The 16,540-nt window shown below is 38.5% G+C and overlaps 1 protein-coding gene across 6 annotated transcripts in view; it reads right to left on the minus strand.

The window, feature by feature from the left end:
- The window catches only part of GLCCI1 (glucocorticoid induced 1), a 54,428-nt gene that overhangs the window by 15,664 nt on the left and 22,224 nt on the right, over positions 1–16,540 (minus strand). For 3 of the 6 annotated variants that reach the window (XR_007203874.1, XM_048304841.1, XM_048304873.1), the window contains exons 3-5: positions 10,384–10,470; positions 2,248–2,364; positions 126–278 (exon numbers count right to left, since the gene is read on the minus strand). Coding sequence is in view for 5 of the 6 variants with exons in the window: in XM_048304841.1 (XP_048160798.1) it covers positions 126–278; positions 2,248–2,364; positions 10,384–10,470 (357 nt within the window). In the remaining variant the exon portion in view is untranslated. The remainder of the gene's footprint in view (positions 1–125; positions 279–2,247; positions 2,365–10,383; positions 10,471–16,540) is intronic. The other 3 variants (XM_048304850.1, XM_048304881.1, XM_048304859.1) reach the window with 2 other exon arrangements.

The raw sequence follows: 16,540 nt of genomic DNA on the forward strand, positions 1-16,540 counted from the left end.
AACAGTTCTTTGAAGAAAATTATTTGTAATTTCAGCCACAAGGAAGGTTCCTCAAGAGGAAGGTTTTCCCGGTGTTTATAGATTACAAAGAGATAACAACCATAAACATGTTACTATACGCTTACCTTGGATACTTCTTCTTTTCCACTGTTGTCCTTAATGAATACTTTTTCCAGTTCAGGGCTTATTCCTTCTACATTACACGGCACACGTGAAGCAGTTGATTTTGGCACTGAAATGTTTGACAGTGGCATAGGGACTGATCTGGAAATACAAGCCTAGAAGGTAGACAGTAACATGATTTAAAGATGGAAAACAGAATAAAGGCACAAGTCTGAGACCAAAACTAAAAACATTACTAAGTAAGATGCTGTGTATTAATTTTGCCATCCAGAAGATCATCTTTACTTAGTGAATTTAAATAAAAACAAATGCCTGCATAAATAAAAACCCAATGTATCATCTCTACTTAACTCAAAGAAGAGTTGTATAATCAAAGCATTCTATGACTTCACTTGGTAGTAAGCAGACAGGTGTATGTACTTTCCAGAGGCACAGACTACAGTTTACACTGCAGGGGGACGGGGAGCGTGTGGGGCCTGATGCTAATGTTTTAACTGGGATCCAAAAGGCATTTCATAACATTCCTAAAGCTTAATGACTCAACTGAAATATTCACTTAATGCACTTTTACTCTCTTTTGGTTGGCTTTAGCGAATGAAAATTAAAACATTCATTCTGAACCTTTAATTTCATTAGCTTATAGCTTCTCAGAACTTTATGTCAAAGGTCTTAAGAGAAATCATCTTGAGTTTAAGACAAAAGCATGCAAGTAAGTAAAAAAATGGCTTTCAGAAAAGCCTGTCGAGTGGAGCTCTGTTACCAACAGGAAACACTCACAAGAATGCACACACATCTCACACAGTCAACCTTAAAAGCTTCACCTTGGCAGCAGCTACACTGACAGCCATGAACCGTGTTCACATGTCAATCAACGTGTTCTCCTCCTACTCACAGAATCACAGGATGCTTAAGACAAAACGTAAACATTTTTTTTGAGTTCTTATCAAGTGAATCTTGCACAACGTGCAGCTCCCAAGGTGCAAGTCATTTGCAAGCCGTTCTCTGACTGCCAAAACACAATGCCTGCAGAACGGCTCTATCAGAGAACACCTTCCTGAGAAATCTAAATGTCACATGAGCAATGACAAAGTGAGCTCCAAGTACTAAAGAATGTTTCTTCACAGCATATGTCCTAGGTGGGTTTCAATCTGTGTCAAAGACTGTTTGCTATGTGACTATAATGGCATAGGTACTTGCAACAGCTTACTCTGAGATGTAAAGCAAAATGCTTTTCTATGCAAAATGTTGCAGGACCCTTTGTTACAAAGGCATAACAGGTTCAGGAAAAAGTATGAAATTCCTATTGTCTTCACTGCATTAGGTTTTGACCACAAGACTTTACCCCCACAGAAGGAATGTAAGGAATCAGCCATTACAGCTCAACCAGCTGCTGTAACTAACTGCTTTATAGAACACCCGGTAGCTAAAAAGGTACTCAGGAAATACCATGATAGAACCAACATTTCAGATGTTCAAAGAGTGGCCTGTTAGTAACAGGCACTCCAAGTTAAGGATCAACTACTATAGGTGAAATGTAATCAGGACTCAAATATCTGCACTCCCAAATAAGCCATGATTAAATGCTTTCTACAAGTGGCTTAAGGTCTGTGAAGGCATTGACTGAACCTCACCTGAGCTTCAGAACTGTAATGTGGGTTGCAATTTTGCTGACACGTTGTAATGACTAGATCATGACTGCTTTGGGCATCCTCCACTGCACCCTGCTTTGGTACTTTCTTTTTCTTTATTTTCTATTTTTATTTTTTAACTAGCCCAGATAAAATTAGGTTGCAAAACTTATAAGCAAATACCCTCCACAGGAGCTTCGAAAGTTTACCACAAAAGATTAGTCTTGGAAGCAAGTATGTATGCCTGGAAGCACAGGCTTATCTGGCCATGCCCAAAACTTTTACATCATTACATATTTCAGTTGTTATCCTGGTGCAACCCTTCTTTTATTACATGATGACCATCAGATAAACTCCAGTGAAGGTACAGTGTATCAGACTTAAGCATTTCAGTGTACCACACAAGAGAACACAAGACAGATGGGAACGCTCAGCAGGCTATTCAGCCAACCCTGGTAAGGTGGGAGGCTGTTAATACAAGGAGCTACCCACTTACCTGAGTCTGACTGATTGCTATATGGTTGCCATGGAGAGGTGACTGACGTTCCTTCTCTTTGTTGTGACGACTGCTCTGCTTACTGCGCTGAAGCTGCTGCCTCAGTTTGGCAATCTGCTGGAGAGAAGTTCAGGTCAAGTGAGAATGAGTTCTCGAATGGGTAACTGCTCAAATCTTCACGTATCAAGTGAACCATGGACATTTTAAATCCTCTTTGGAGGATTTTATAGGCATATGGGATTGCCTTTCCTTAAAGTATGAGCATTAAAGCTTCTTTCTGCTTATCAGATACTCCAAAGTATCTGCCCTATTCGCCAACCTAAATACAACAACAGGCTTAGTTTATTTAGTGAATTTCCTCATTTACACACAAGCACTGTAATATCTGATGCAAATAAAAGGAGTCAGAATGACAATTTGTAGCATTTTCTAACCTCTAACTGGTTTAAACTGGGGACTTTGAAGCCTACAGTTTAATTTGTTTGATCTTAAACCAAACCATAATTTTTTAGTGGTAATGCATCATAAAAGTAAAGAGCCTTCACAAACAACTGGCAATCAAAATGCACTGCTCATCTTTGAGTACTTATTTAATACATTCAATAGCACTTCCCTGCAGGCAAAATTAACACAAATTCCTTCAGGCAGATGGAATTATCTTTCCTACTGTCTGCTGCAAAGATGTCTAATCAAAAGTTACATATTTTAAATGTCAAATGCAACTAAAGCCATTATCCATTTGACCTGCTCCTTAACAAGAAACCTAAGAATTTCATTTGGGGATTCCTCTACTTATTTATCCCTCCTGGGAAACTTCTACATGAAAGAGAGTACTTACCTCTATAAACATTGTCTCAGAAGTTTAGACTATGTGCAAATTCACACAACAGGTACAGACACTTCCTTAAAACCGGATAATTTGTTCCCTTAGGCTCAAATCCTACTGTTCCTCATGCTCAGCTCACTGGTATATAAGGCCATGCATGGCCCCATTTCATTTTTAACTCAGCTAGAGACAGAATTTTTAAAAACCTGAGGGCAAGTAAGGAGAATGAATGCACATGGAATTCATATATCAGCTGGAAACTAACCTCTCCTTCTGAGTGACAACTTACAAGTACATGCACTCTGTGGTTATTTCCAAGTAGTTAAATATATCACTGGTACTCTTGCAAAGCAACTCTGTGGCAGAGAATCACTTCACATCACTCTTCACAGTGTCAGAGATGACAGTGCTTGGTGAAGAGGTTTGGATGGAGCTTTGCTGCAGGCTGTGAACTTTTCTTTGTGCTGCTTCTGGTAGCGCTCACAGAAGAACAATCTACCTTTAGGGCTTCATATCAAGTCTTGCCACAGCTCGTTACCCATATTTAGAGAACTGCTACTCAGAAATGGCTGAATGCTTTGATCTTTAAACAACAAACAGTTCAAGACTTCCAAAAGGGTCTGTGTGTTCAATACATCCAGAAAAACAGAGCCCTAATACAGCTGCATTACTTACACAGATGAGCTACATTTAGAGAACTGGGACACTAAGCTCTTGATAAAAGGTGCAACTCAAGCACCATGTTGCAAGAAACTTCGGAGTATGAAGAGATATTTCACCTCTAAAAAATATACGTATGTTTGTTGGGAACTTTTCCCTTCTTCCTGTAGGAGTAACAGCAATTGGGAAACCTAACTCCATAGAGGAAAAAACATGCAGGTAACTACTCTGGTAAATATACACACATTACAAATATCTGTGTCTTACATTGGAATGCTGAAGAATGGGGAGAACTGGGAAATAATCTTCATCTTCCCTTTTAAAAACAGAGGAGAAAAATGATGCCCAGATCAGAAGACAGCTGTGGACAGAGATGGCTGGCTACAAGAATAATCAGAAAGCAAGGAGAGTGCTGTATATAAATCCTTCCTTTCTACTGCCTCTCCTTGATGCCATGCACTTCCTCCTAAATCAAAAAGTTAAATACACTATTTTGTTTAATTTAAATGAAATATGGTTTTTGAGTTCTCCTCAGGAGCACACTATGAAAAAAAATAACTACACAATACCACCTCAGAGGTCTGGCTGACTGATTTCTGTCACAAGTAAGCTTGCAAATCTTTGAGGACATAGCCTCTCACCCTAAAATTTGGATAGTGAAAGCTCTAAATGGGAGAGTGTTGATAGGCTGGTATGTCTCTAGGCTAGCCAAAAACCTTGAAGCTCTGATACTGTGAAAGGAATCAATGGATCCCTGGAATTTACGGTTCTCTCAGCCACCTCAAGAGTATGTGTATTTTGGCAGTCAATAGGTTCTTGACACTAACGAAGAAAAGACTTCTTGGGTCACTGAGGAGAAACGGAAGAGGGAAAATAGTTGATTTGACTGTGTATCTGGAGCTGATACGATCACTTAAGCCAAACAAGTAATGCAGTGAAGAAACAGATGTGCCTTCTTAGATCATACATCCTTAGCCCTGAACTTGCAGGACCCTAACTGTCCATGATGTGGTAGTTACCTTTCGACAAGAAAATGAGAAAGTAACAATGGGCATATAAAAAGGAATTCGCCATTTCTTATTTATCCTGCAGACCTGGGAGACAGAGGCCTGCTAGTTGTCTGTGCAGTGTCAATGAGTACATGAAATTCGCTGAACTAAATGATGCTCCAGCTCTTCACCAAGGGGAGTCCACAGTGTTCTACCACTTGCTAAAGCTAATTCTGACACTGCAATAGCTCTTTTTCTTCTATAAGATTGTCTTTTAATTACCAATTATTCTCTTATCTCAAACTGAAATAAAGTCACTACTACTAACAGGAATAGACAGCTGTGCTAGCTTCCTTGAAGTTTATCTACACCTTCTTCTCAGGTAGAGAAGCATCATCAGAGCATCAAACATAAGCAAAATGATCTACAGACAATTATGAGGTACCCTAATTCTTACAAAACAAATATAATTTATGGAGTAAAAAAGGATCTGAAACATATGCCTTGATGGCACCTGTTCTACCAATTATCTCAAAGAAGCAGCAGATCCTTTCTCTTGGGCACTCAACTGATGCAGCTAATATGAGCTAGGGAGCCTGCTGTGCGAAGAAAATGGTGCCAAGTGAGTGGTATCAGGAAAACAGGCACTTGAAGATCCACCATCAGACCAGATCTATTCAAAGAAAATAGTGCCAAGGAAGTGGCAGGAAAGGAACCATGTGCTATGCTGGGGAAACCAAAGGGCAGTAACAAAACACTCCATTTTCACCGAGCAGCTAAGAACAGAAAAGGTTTGGGACACCACTTCCCTCACACGCCCAAGTTCTGAGCACGAACATGACTGGGGCATACACAGTCATATTAAGGAACATATGTAAATCATCCCAAAAAGATCTCACGTGTATCCTAAAGCATCCACTTGTCGAAGACATTTAAGTGTTAGCCTTGCGCATATGTGCACTTAGATCCATAACGTGAATTATATAAGTAAACAAATTCAAATGTTCTCCCTGCCTACCTAACTTGAAGACATGCCGAACATTTCCTTTAGAAAATACAGCTATTTTCTTAGAGGATACAGCTGAAAGTAAAACAAATTTTAAAACAAGAATCAAGGAATTTATAAAGGAGTGAACTCAATTTGAATGCTACTTCCAATGTTCGAATGCCCTTTGTTATTGAAAACTGTTTTGCTACATTTTGATGGGTAAACATATATGTAGTGAATTTCAAAGTACATCTTTTAATTCACAATTTGGCAAGTACTCTCATGTGACTGCATGGAGGGGGAAAACACAGCATAAATCTGTGCACATTTCAAAAAAAATTAAAGAGAATTTTCAGCCTTTGCTCTTCCAGTGACTGTTCTCTGCAATGTTGCTGATGCAGCGGAAAGACTCTTTTCTTCACCTATTTTAAAGTAATTTATAAAAAACCCCCACCAACAATGAACACCAAGGAAACACAAAGATCAGTGCATCAGAAACCTACACAAAGTCATTCAGGGCACAAAGTTTCAATTTGGTCTTAATGGTTTACTGTCAGTCAAAGATAAAATGACCATCCAGGATTATTAAACAAGTCAGGAAAACCCCCTACAAATATATTTTCTGCTTCCTAAGTATTTCTCCAGCTCGAAGCTGTACAATGAATAATATTAATTTTGTCTATGCCACTTGTAATATGCATGCAGTCTAATATAACTAATGGCACTAAACTGAGAAATAACCAAATTAGGTCAGTGCTTTACAACACTGTGATAATCTGAGTATCTTGGTAGTTTTTCCCTTTTGAAGGGACCTAGATGCAGACGAATATGAAGGAACCTGACACATCCCACTGTACCTCTCCAAATGCTCACTAATATTTACCAGTCAATAGGCTGTATTTCTACAGCTCAGGCTACACAACATGGTAACTTCCTACTGCTGAACAAACCACAAACTCCTTGGTAATGAGTGAGCTCCACCTCAATCACTAAATGTTTGTTAATAAACGAGTTAACCAGTAGGTCAAAAAGCAAAACAAGCATTAGAAATTCACCCTAAACCTTTGAATACAATCTTTCAATTGGTATATGAAAGCCCATTAGGCATGCAAGCTCTCATATTCAATTCTCTTTTATTCCCAAGTCCTTTTCAAGTACTCTGAAAGAGCAAAAGGGACCTTCCAATGGGGGGCTGTTGCTGTCTGTGTAACAGATATAGCACAGAGAGCCGCTTAAGGGAAGTGAAAAATCAGCTGTCTGAAATATGTCTTTAAAAACCTATACAAAGCGAAAACTACTTGCTTTAAATAGAGGGTTTTTCCCAGTTCTGGGTAAATTCCAGTTCAGGGTAAGCTATAACTAAAATTGTCCCTGAACAACGTCAATAGAATTTCAAACTAATTATTCAGGTTGAAAAGGGAAAAAATACCAGTGTTTTTAGCCATTACTTGGTTTGTATCCAGTATAAAGACTGATAGCAATCTTCATCTCCCAGTCAAGACATGTACCTACTGAAATAATGTTAAAGCAGTCCGGCATCATCTTAGACAAGTTACACTTAAGACTTCTTAAAATCAAGTAGTAGAGCCCTTCAGAATAAACAAATTCTTTAAAAGCAGATTTTGTTATGAAATTATTAAAGGGAAGTTTATATTGAGAGCTGGGGACTTCTAAATTTCTAACAGACTCACTACAAGAAAGCAAATATATCTATTTCAGTGCTAGACATTTAATCCTGACACATACCTATCCCAATTAAGGGCAAAGTAAGTTTTACTACCCAAAGTGAAATCCTTTTTAAAAGTGGTAATTCTGAATTCATTTGCTTGCTTGGGATCTTAAACCTATACACTCACTCTTAGTTTTTACGATACAGATCTTTAAAAAAGAGCTACCAGTTGTATTAAACAAATATATCTCATTTTAATAGTACTCAAATTTAACCAAGAAAATAATTTTTTTAAACTTAAATGAATATTCAATCTTATTTTATCAAAACCAGTAACTATCACACAAGTGTTTAGCTAGTTTACAGAACCAACATAATAAAAAAAAAAAACATGCTAGAAACCATCCCATTAATTTCTGAAGCAAGAAAACATGAATCCAAACTGCAAAAACAACCCAAGGAAACTCCAAACAGCTATCTACTTGTTTACTGTCAAACGCTATGGGAAACAATTCAAAATTCTAAGCAGAACAATGTTACCTACACCACACGTAACAAAAGCAATTGCCCAGGAGAAGGTGGTATTTTTATTTCCATTACTTAAGCTCTTGCTTTCAGCTGCCCATAGTTTAGTCAAATATCTACCATGCAACATTCTGATCTTCTATCTCCTCCCCATCAGACTTCAGTACAAGTGTTACAGTTGTTTAAGAATGTGATTTAAAATGAAAGGGGGGTGGAAGAGATTTTACCATTTTACGTGCCAAAACACATTACTTTAGCTTTTTACCTGTATAGTTCTGTTTTCCACTGTTTTGGATGAAAAAGCCAAACATTTGCCTGGGGGTCCTTTATGCTGCAAATGTGCTCTTCTAGTCCCTTGGAAGAATCTTTACATTTGGTGAAGCTTTGGCAAAAATTTCAGTTTGCACATGTTCAAGAAAGATATCTGGAACTGGCAGCTGCATTTGTTAACAATTCTGCCTCTCGTGGGCTTCACACTTTGAATAGAACCACCCCAGAGAATTCCTCCTTCCAGGAACTGCAGATTACTGTGGCACAAAAAAAGTGAGTGCACAGATACTCTTGGTATTGAACAAACACTTAACACCCACCACACACAGGCTGACACGTGAGGGAAAGGAAAAAGAAAGGGATAAAATAGAAGCCAAACAATGGAGAGCCACAACTGACAAGGAGCTGGAAGGTAACAGAGTAAGAGCTCTAAGAGGGTAGATGACGAGTGCTGGATGATGCATGCAGAATGACACTGGGTTATGAATCCAAGGAACTAGAAAAGGTAAGAAAACTGTCCTGAGTAGCTTGAGAAAGGAAAACAGAGGAAGGGGAAGAACTGTAAGCTGAAGAAGACAAGGGCGGTTTTGGGGCGAACAACCATTGCAAAGTTTGGATAGAAACAACTCCCTTCCACAGAACCTATTTTGTCCACTAATGCATTCTATCGAAAAAGGAACTGTGAAACACATTGGCCACACATTTCTTATCTTTCTCGTGTGGTCAGTACACCAAGAGGGTGGCAACCCAGCACAATGGATCACTGTTATCAAATAGCAGAGACTTGCTTATATGCTGAAGGTTTCACTATCACTGACAGCCACAGGCCTGTGGTGAAGTACAGCTGCCTGTTGCACAAGTTGATAGGGAACTGCCAGAATACGAAGGATAGTCTCTCAGTAAAAGCAAGGAAACATTATCCTAGAAAAACAGATGCTCCTCCTGTCTGTATTATAATTTCTTTGTGCTGGTAGGTAAGGTTTAAGCCAAAACTTCTCTGACACAAAACTCCTTCTGCACTAATTTCTGATCACTTAATCTGTGATTCTGAATGCTTCCTCACAGCTGCAGATGAAGTCATCCAGGCAACTGAAGGCCCATGTTCCAACACATCAAGGTTTCATAACAGGTACTGAGTGAGACGGGAACAGAAAAACCTCTTTGGATCAACCTCCCTTTGGCCCAGGTCCTCATCTTTAAAAATGAGGCTATTGCCACCAGTGGATTGCAAGATTATTCCGTATTTGTCAAATGTGATTTTAAAATTTGAGTAATTAAACTTGCATTACTCCTTTTGATAATTACTCTATCAATGTCTGTCCAGAAGAGGAATATATACTGCCTCTATAACTTCTTCTCCTAAGATAACCTATACATTTCTTCTCATTTTTGAATGTCCTATTCAACAGAGAGTCAGGAAAGAACATGCAAAAAGCCCAGAGTATGAGGGAAAGTTACACCTCATGGGAACATGCTGCAGGATTTTTTTTTTTTAAGAAAGTGCAGAAGAAGAAGAGAGGCTACACCCTTCCTGACAGCGGCATGAGGCTGAATGTAGCCCCTTATTAGGTTCTGGACAGATTTAGTTACTCAAACTCTGGACAAAATGGAGGTTACTGGGACAAAAACCGAGATACTGTCATTTCAGCTGAGCTGGAAACCATTTTACTGTATCTACTTTCTCATGATGCAAATCCACTTCACTTTTGGTAGGTTCTTTCTAGTTGCAATTATAGTCTACAGCAAAATATTTTTGACTAAAGAGCATTTCAAGTACTCATACCATTACTGTATCAACACCTTTTTGTGAAAGTGGTGTCCTCTTGATCTCCAACCTAAAATTTGAACAAAATTTCTAAACAAGAATATGTTAACACACCACCTGACACTTTGCCTCTTTCAGGAGAGCAGCATTAAAGATCAGAGAGCTAACTAAGGTAACACTGAACAGAAAGCGAGCAACAAGAAGCTGGTTCCTCAATGCTCACTCTGGCCAGTCTTTCACAGCCAATGCTTCATAGTATGCAGGAAGTCCAACAAGCATAAAATAACAATCACTCTTCAAACAACTCTTAGATTTGAGGTAAAACCTGTTTCAAAAGCAAAAGAGGAGAGGGAAAGGGTGCAGATTCCATGACTACAGCAAGGGTTTAAAAAATATCTTGGGCTTATCAAAATTTGAAAGGCTCCACTGTGTAAAACTTCTCACCTCTTTCAGCTGATCAGCACTTCCCCACGATGCTGAGCGCTGATGTGATCTCTTTTCTGCTCCCTCTTCAGCCCAACAACTGGGTGTCTAGAAGGGGGGGAAAAAAAAATGCACTGTACTGAATTCTCCAGGTAAGACGAACTTTTGGCATAAATTACTGCTTTACTCTTTAGGCAGTGTCAGAGTTACGTGAATAAATCTCAGAATCTGATATGCAGCACTAATAGTCTCAACAAATAAAAAGCAATACAGAAAACCAAAGCTTTGTAAACTTGCATTTACAAAGCACAAGAACAATGCACATTACTGAAGAAGGAATCAGAGGCCTGACAAAAACCTCACCTGGCTGCTCCCACCCGGTGCTTTGGTATCCATGTCTATGTTTCACTCAGCAGACAGTTTAGAAAACCACAAGATTAAAAAAACTGTACAACAACCTCAAGCCAGGATTCACTTCTCTCACCTGTCTTCCTCAACCACTGGACCACACAACCAATCCCTTCTTGCTAACTCTGACTTGATAGAGTTTGATACACCTTTTATTATTTTTGGCACCAACTTACATGAGCAGTACCGTAACACGCTGGCCTTTTTCAGCCATATCTCAAAGCCAAGACGTTTGGGGACTGTCCTCAGATGCAGGAGCTAAAGTTAAACCCCAAAGACTGAGAAGCATCTGAAAGCCCAAACTCTCAACTACTATGCTTATTCGCCACAAGGCTATTATGAAAATTGAGGTTATCCACCAGAATTCCTGACCAAGAGAGTCACAGGAACAATGGAAACATCTAAAATTCAGGAAGAGTTTGGGATATCAACTATATAAAACACAGGGCTACAGGCACATAAATATAAAGCTGTTTATGTTGGGGGCTTTTTTCCCCAACAGCTTCTACTGGTATCAGCTGAATCTTTCACAGTAAGTCCAAAAGAAATAAAACCATACCACTGAAAACAACAATTTGTCCATGGGGTTTTTAAGGGAGGGGGCCACTGCTGAGACTTCTAGGGAGACAGAACCCCAGCCGGCAGGACAAATAGGATCTGGGATCCACATCCCTGTGGGACGTGTTCTCAGGCATGGAAACCCTGATCCTCCACAGCTTTCCTTACTCTTGCTTCCTATCTAGGATCTAGAAACTTCTGTAGTACCCACATGGATAACACAGATTCTGTTTGGCTGAGGAAGGAGCCTGGGCACCACCTTGGAGAACACCATAAAACCAACAGCTCCTCGCTGCCCTGCAAAGGGAGCCGAGAGCAGCCCCCAGACCAGGCCCCTCCAGCTAAACCAGGCCAGGAATGGCACCATCAAGCACAGAACTGCAATTTTAGAGCATGGGCTGCACCTTCATAACCACCACACCGCCACAGCATTACACAGCCTACAGCCCAGCGCCTAACTCATCAGTGCTAATATTTAATGTACTCAGTCTCTGTGTGCACAGGCCTACTCAACCCTCTTGTGTTTTCTGCCAGCCCTGCACTTTCCATGGTTTTGGTGGGGCTTTTTCTCTGCTATTTTTACACCACCAGTAATACTTCAGCCAAAGGCCCAGCAAGCCGTGTGGGCGACTAGAAAGCAAAACGGAAAAAAATCAGTCCTGAAGTTTTTCCTGCATGCTCCCAGAAAAAACAAGTTCTTATATTAAAAATTAAAGAGTTCTGTGTATTTATTACTTGACTCCGTCACGTAATACCCATTTCTGTTTGGGTCTGGGGAAGAAACCAGAAGATAATGCGGTTATGAAAAAAAGAATAAAATCAAATGTGAAGAGTTAAAACAGATACTTAAAACTACGTGAAAGACAAGGCAGTCCCTCAGCCAGGCAATGCTTAACTCTCCTGACCCAAAGCAGAGCCTCTGCCAACATGCATGTGCCACCTGTGTGTGCATCTGCCTGCTCTGCATTTTAACAGAGCCACATTCTAAATAATTACTTGTTTTTGCAGATCAGGTACTTACCATCTTCTCTGGAATTTGTGTGAAAGACATTCTGTTGGGTTTAAATGATGGTTTTTTTTAAACACTGAAGTGGCTTGCAGATTTCTACTGAACTAGAGAAAATGAGGAAAATTTTTTACTTTTTCAAAATCACGGGCTTTCACAATCTGTTACAATTTACTTTCCAATTTAAATTGCTCTTACAGTATTTTACTATATCCCAAGTACAGCTGGGATATAGTGCCACACCCTCACACAACAACAGCATCGCAAAGGGAATTCTCAGAAAATTTATCTTTCAAGAGTGTTTTCTGAATACAGCACTGCTCCACAATTTGGGGAACACCAGGATGATGCAGAAGCAGGCAGTTTGGCAGTTTAAATACTTACTGGTAGTGCAGGAGGGTGTAGCAGGGATCACTATAAGCTCATATCCTTTCAACTACAGCTTAATAAACTGAAAAGATGCCAAGAATCTAAAAAGCCAAGTGACTTTCTCAATGAAGAGAAGTACACTGTTAAAAAACAAAACAAATATATAGAATATATGAGCTTGATAGTATTTTTAGTAAACACAGATACTGATCCAGATAGCAAGGACAAAAAGCAAACTAAAATCAACCCCTGAAGTTCATCAACAACACCGACTGTTAGGAGAGAGAGATGGGAATCCTTATATTGCAGAGGATTTATTCAGAAATCAAAAATAAAAATCAGAAAATATCTATTCACTTAATCCTAAATTTTGTACTTGTTCAAGTACGCTTTGACATTCTCTTCCACTCAAATAGCATCTCCCTGGAAACAAGGACTACATGGGTGCTTTCAGCCCCTGGTGAACTGAGTCAAGATACAATCCTTCAAAATATACACAGTATACAGGGGGCACACTATCTGTGACCCCAAATTTTACCTACAGTATTAGATTACGAGCACTGTATGATGTTCCTAGCACAATACTGAAGTTGGACAACATTATATTAATGTGCTACTTAGAGGCAGATTTAAAAAAGAAAAAGCTTTACAAAAATAATACAACATAAGCAGTTACTACAATATTATAGCAAGGTAGTCTTCTTCAAACCACAGAAATTGCTGCTTATAATATATTGTAATCCACATTATATGAAGAATAGTTTTGGGTTTGTAACATCAAATCCTTGTATTCAAGCAAAAGCTTTCAAAAAACAAACAGAAACACCCCAGACTAGTTGCAGTCAAACAGAAATTCTGCTTTTCTAAGTTTAGCTTATGTTTGACCACCTCGTATCTCACTTAAATGCTGTCATTTAGACCACAAATATTGATGGATGTGTAGCATCCACAATCTGTCACATTTCATGAAAATTATTTACGACTTCCACAAAAGAGGCTAATCGATGGAAGCTGCAAGTGTACTTCTCAAGTGTTAAACATATGAAAAAAAAATTAAAGTCAAACCATAATTCAGAATTGTATCAGAAGAAAAAAATCTGAATCACAATAAACAAAACCACAGCTGCTGCACCTCAAGTCAGAGAGAAAGAGTACCTCTAACAGTAAGAGAGGTCAGGCACCAAATGTGAAACTAGTAACATTTCAGAGCAGAAAGAAATTTAGAGCATCACAGAAGTGATGCACTGAACTTCATGAAGAAGGATTAGTCCTGCTAAGATTTTAGGGGAAGAACCTTGAAAACATTAGATAACGCATGCTGCACCTACAAAACATGGATCCTTTGTTTTCAAGATGTGAAGGTTTATGTTCCATTTCAGTTGACATATGGGATAGGACATGCTCAGAATGCCACATCTGTTTGCTCTCTTCAGTCTTCATGTAAACCATAACCACCATTGTTACTCACCAACCTTGTGGAGATCAGCACTTTTTCCAACACGTTTGGTAATCCTGCCTTGCTTTTCCACCCATGCCAGGGACATACACCTACATTCTTTCCACTTATATCAGAATGACTGCATAGCATACCAACCTACCTAAACCTAAAATAAGACTGTATTACTTTAAGTATCTCACATTTATTGCCAGCCCTTCACTCCAATTACTACATCCAGCCTGCATTCTGGAATACCTACGTATGTCCACGCTTTACAGGGGAAGCAATGTGTTTTTGAAGAACTTCCACGTTTTAAAGAAACCCAACAGCAGCACTAGTACGTAAGAACTGATGGGTTTTCAGGTATTTCTAAAGCATTCAAAGGCCATCTAGAAACTTCACAAAAAGAAATTGCCAAAGCAGTTAGAAGTCAATTTGACTATAGATGATGACTCTTAAACATCAAATTATGACTCTTAAACATATGTTACCAGGTTAAGTAAGGTTAGAAGGACAAACTCATAGTTCTATGACACATCTTATTCCCTGTTCTTTCTGCCAGTGTACATCATTAAAATATCCCATAAAATCAATGACAACTAACAGACCAATAAAAAAGCTTCATGGAACTGATCCTCTTCATTTATGGCTGTTAACTTTAGAGCAAAAAAAAAAAAAAATCTACCCAGAAGAAAACAAAACGTGCCTAACGAGAGCTAACTACATTAAAGCCTTGACCTATCCACAAGAAAAACGTATTTTAGCCAAGCATTCCAGCCTAGTAACTCTGCACTGTTCTTTAGGTTAGAGAGAAGTAAAAATTCTCAAAGGTGTTTTGCAAACTTTCTTTCATTTCATTTGTGCAATACCTAATTGCCATATACAATGAGAAAAACTGGATTCCAGTTGGATTGCTGGATATGCCTCAGTCATCAATTGGAAATTACTGGATAATAAATATGCCACTTGGCCATTTGTTTGTTTCTTTGTATTATTTAGATAGAGAAAGATTACACAGATTAACTGGCAATATTTTTGTTATGACATTAACACCATGTTTCTTTTTAATCTCTTTTTTAATTTTATAAATATCTTTTTAATTACTTAGCTACTGCCAAATAATTATATTTATCAACTCTGACAATTATCCAAAGGTTTCTGAAGATTCCAAGGTTAGACACAGCCATTTCTATATCTAGTTGTTCTTTACACTATGAAGGGGGAAATACTTAAACGATGAAGCATAAAGAAGTGGTGTACAAAATTGTTCCATCAGTGCTCCAAAAGAGACAGAAAAAATGGGGAAAGAAGTTATACTGAGTTTTAAATGGCCTTAATGAAAAGTTCAGATTTTAAGAAAGGAGAGGAAGGTAGGACAATGAAGGAACTCAGGAAAGGGAATCACAAAGTACATCAACAAATGTAACTTCCTACAACAGGAAGTTTACCTGCATTTCTGAAATACTAAAGCATGACTAAATAAAATTGCATACGTCTGATTATCCAAAACGTGCTGCTCCTTGAAGATCAGCTCGTTGTATGCAGATGCACACATACACGCATGAACATACACACAGAATTCTGAGAAATACTGATTTGTACAAATACCACAATGCAGTCTTACAGCGTATTTTTCCGAAAGCAAACATAACCACCTCACTTCTCTTCTGTATTTTCAGTCAAATCACTTGAGGCAAGTAAGAGGGACACAGAAATATGAACCGTAGTCCTATTCTCCAAGACGTGACAGAAACTAAACCAAACAAAATTCTGCTCCCTCCCATCTATTCTTATGAAGAAACATTTTACTCATGAGCATTATACAGGTTGAAAGAATTTAAGTGGAAACAAGAACTTGGAATAAAACTCATTAAACGTTCATCTGATCACCATGAAGACCAGAAACTGTCTCTCTTTCTTTAAAAACAGTAAGTCTAAGAAATTTGGAACAGCCATAATTACAACCTTAACAAAACTCCACAAAATCTGGATTTTAGACTAATGTTTAATTAGGAACAAAACATACCCTTGAAAGAGAAATAATTATTCCACCTACCATGTAAGTTATACTGACAGCATTGTTCATGAATTTATAAGTAAAACAAGAGATAATTTATTCTCCAATGAAACATGCTCGTACAGAAGAATGGTTTATTGATTTTCATTATCTTCTTTTTATTTAACCTATTTGCGATGCATGCACCCTATCAACAACTTGGAACTCATCCTTAGTTCTCGAAATTAGATATACTTCAAACTACACAGAGCTCAAACAACAAAAACCCAGACACACACTAAAACATAAGACAATGTTTTATGATCATCTTAAAGCCTTCCTAGTGAGCATTTTACTTGGGAAAAAAACCCCCACCAAACAAAAAAAACCCCTCAAACTGGAA

This window comes from Corvus hawaiiensis, chromosome 1 (genome assembly GCF_020740725.1).
Source record: "Corvus hawaiiensis isolate bCorHaw1 chromosome 1, bCorHaw1.pri.cur, whole genome shotgun sequence".
NCBI classification, from domain to species: domain Eukaryota; kingdom Metazoa; phylum Chordata; class Aves; order Passeriformes; family Corvidae; genus Corvus; species Corvus hawaiiensis.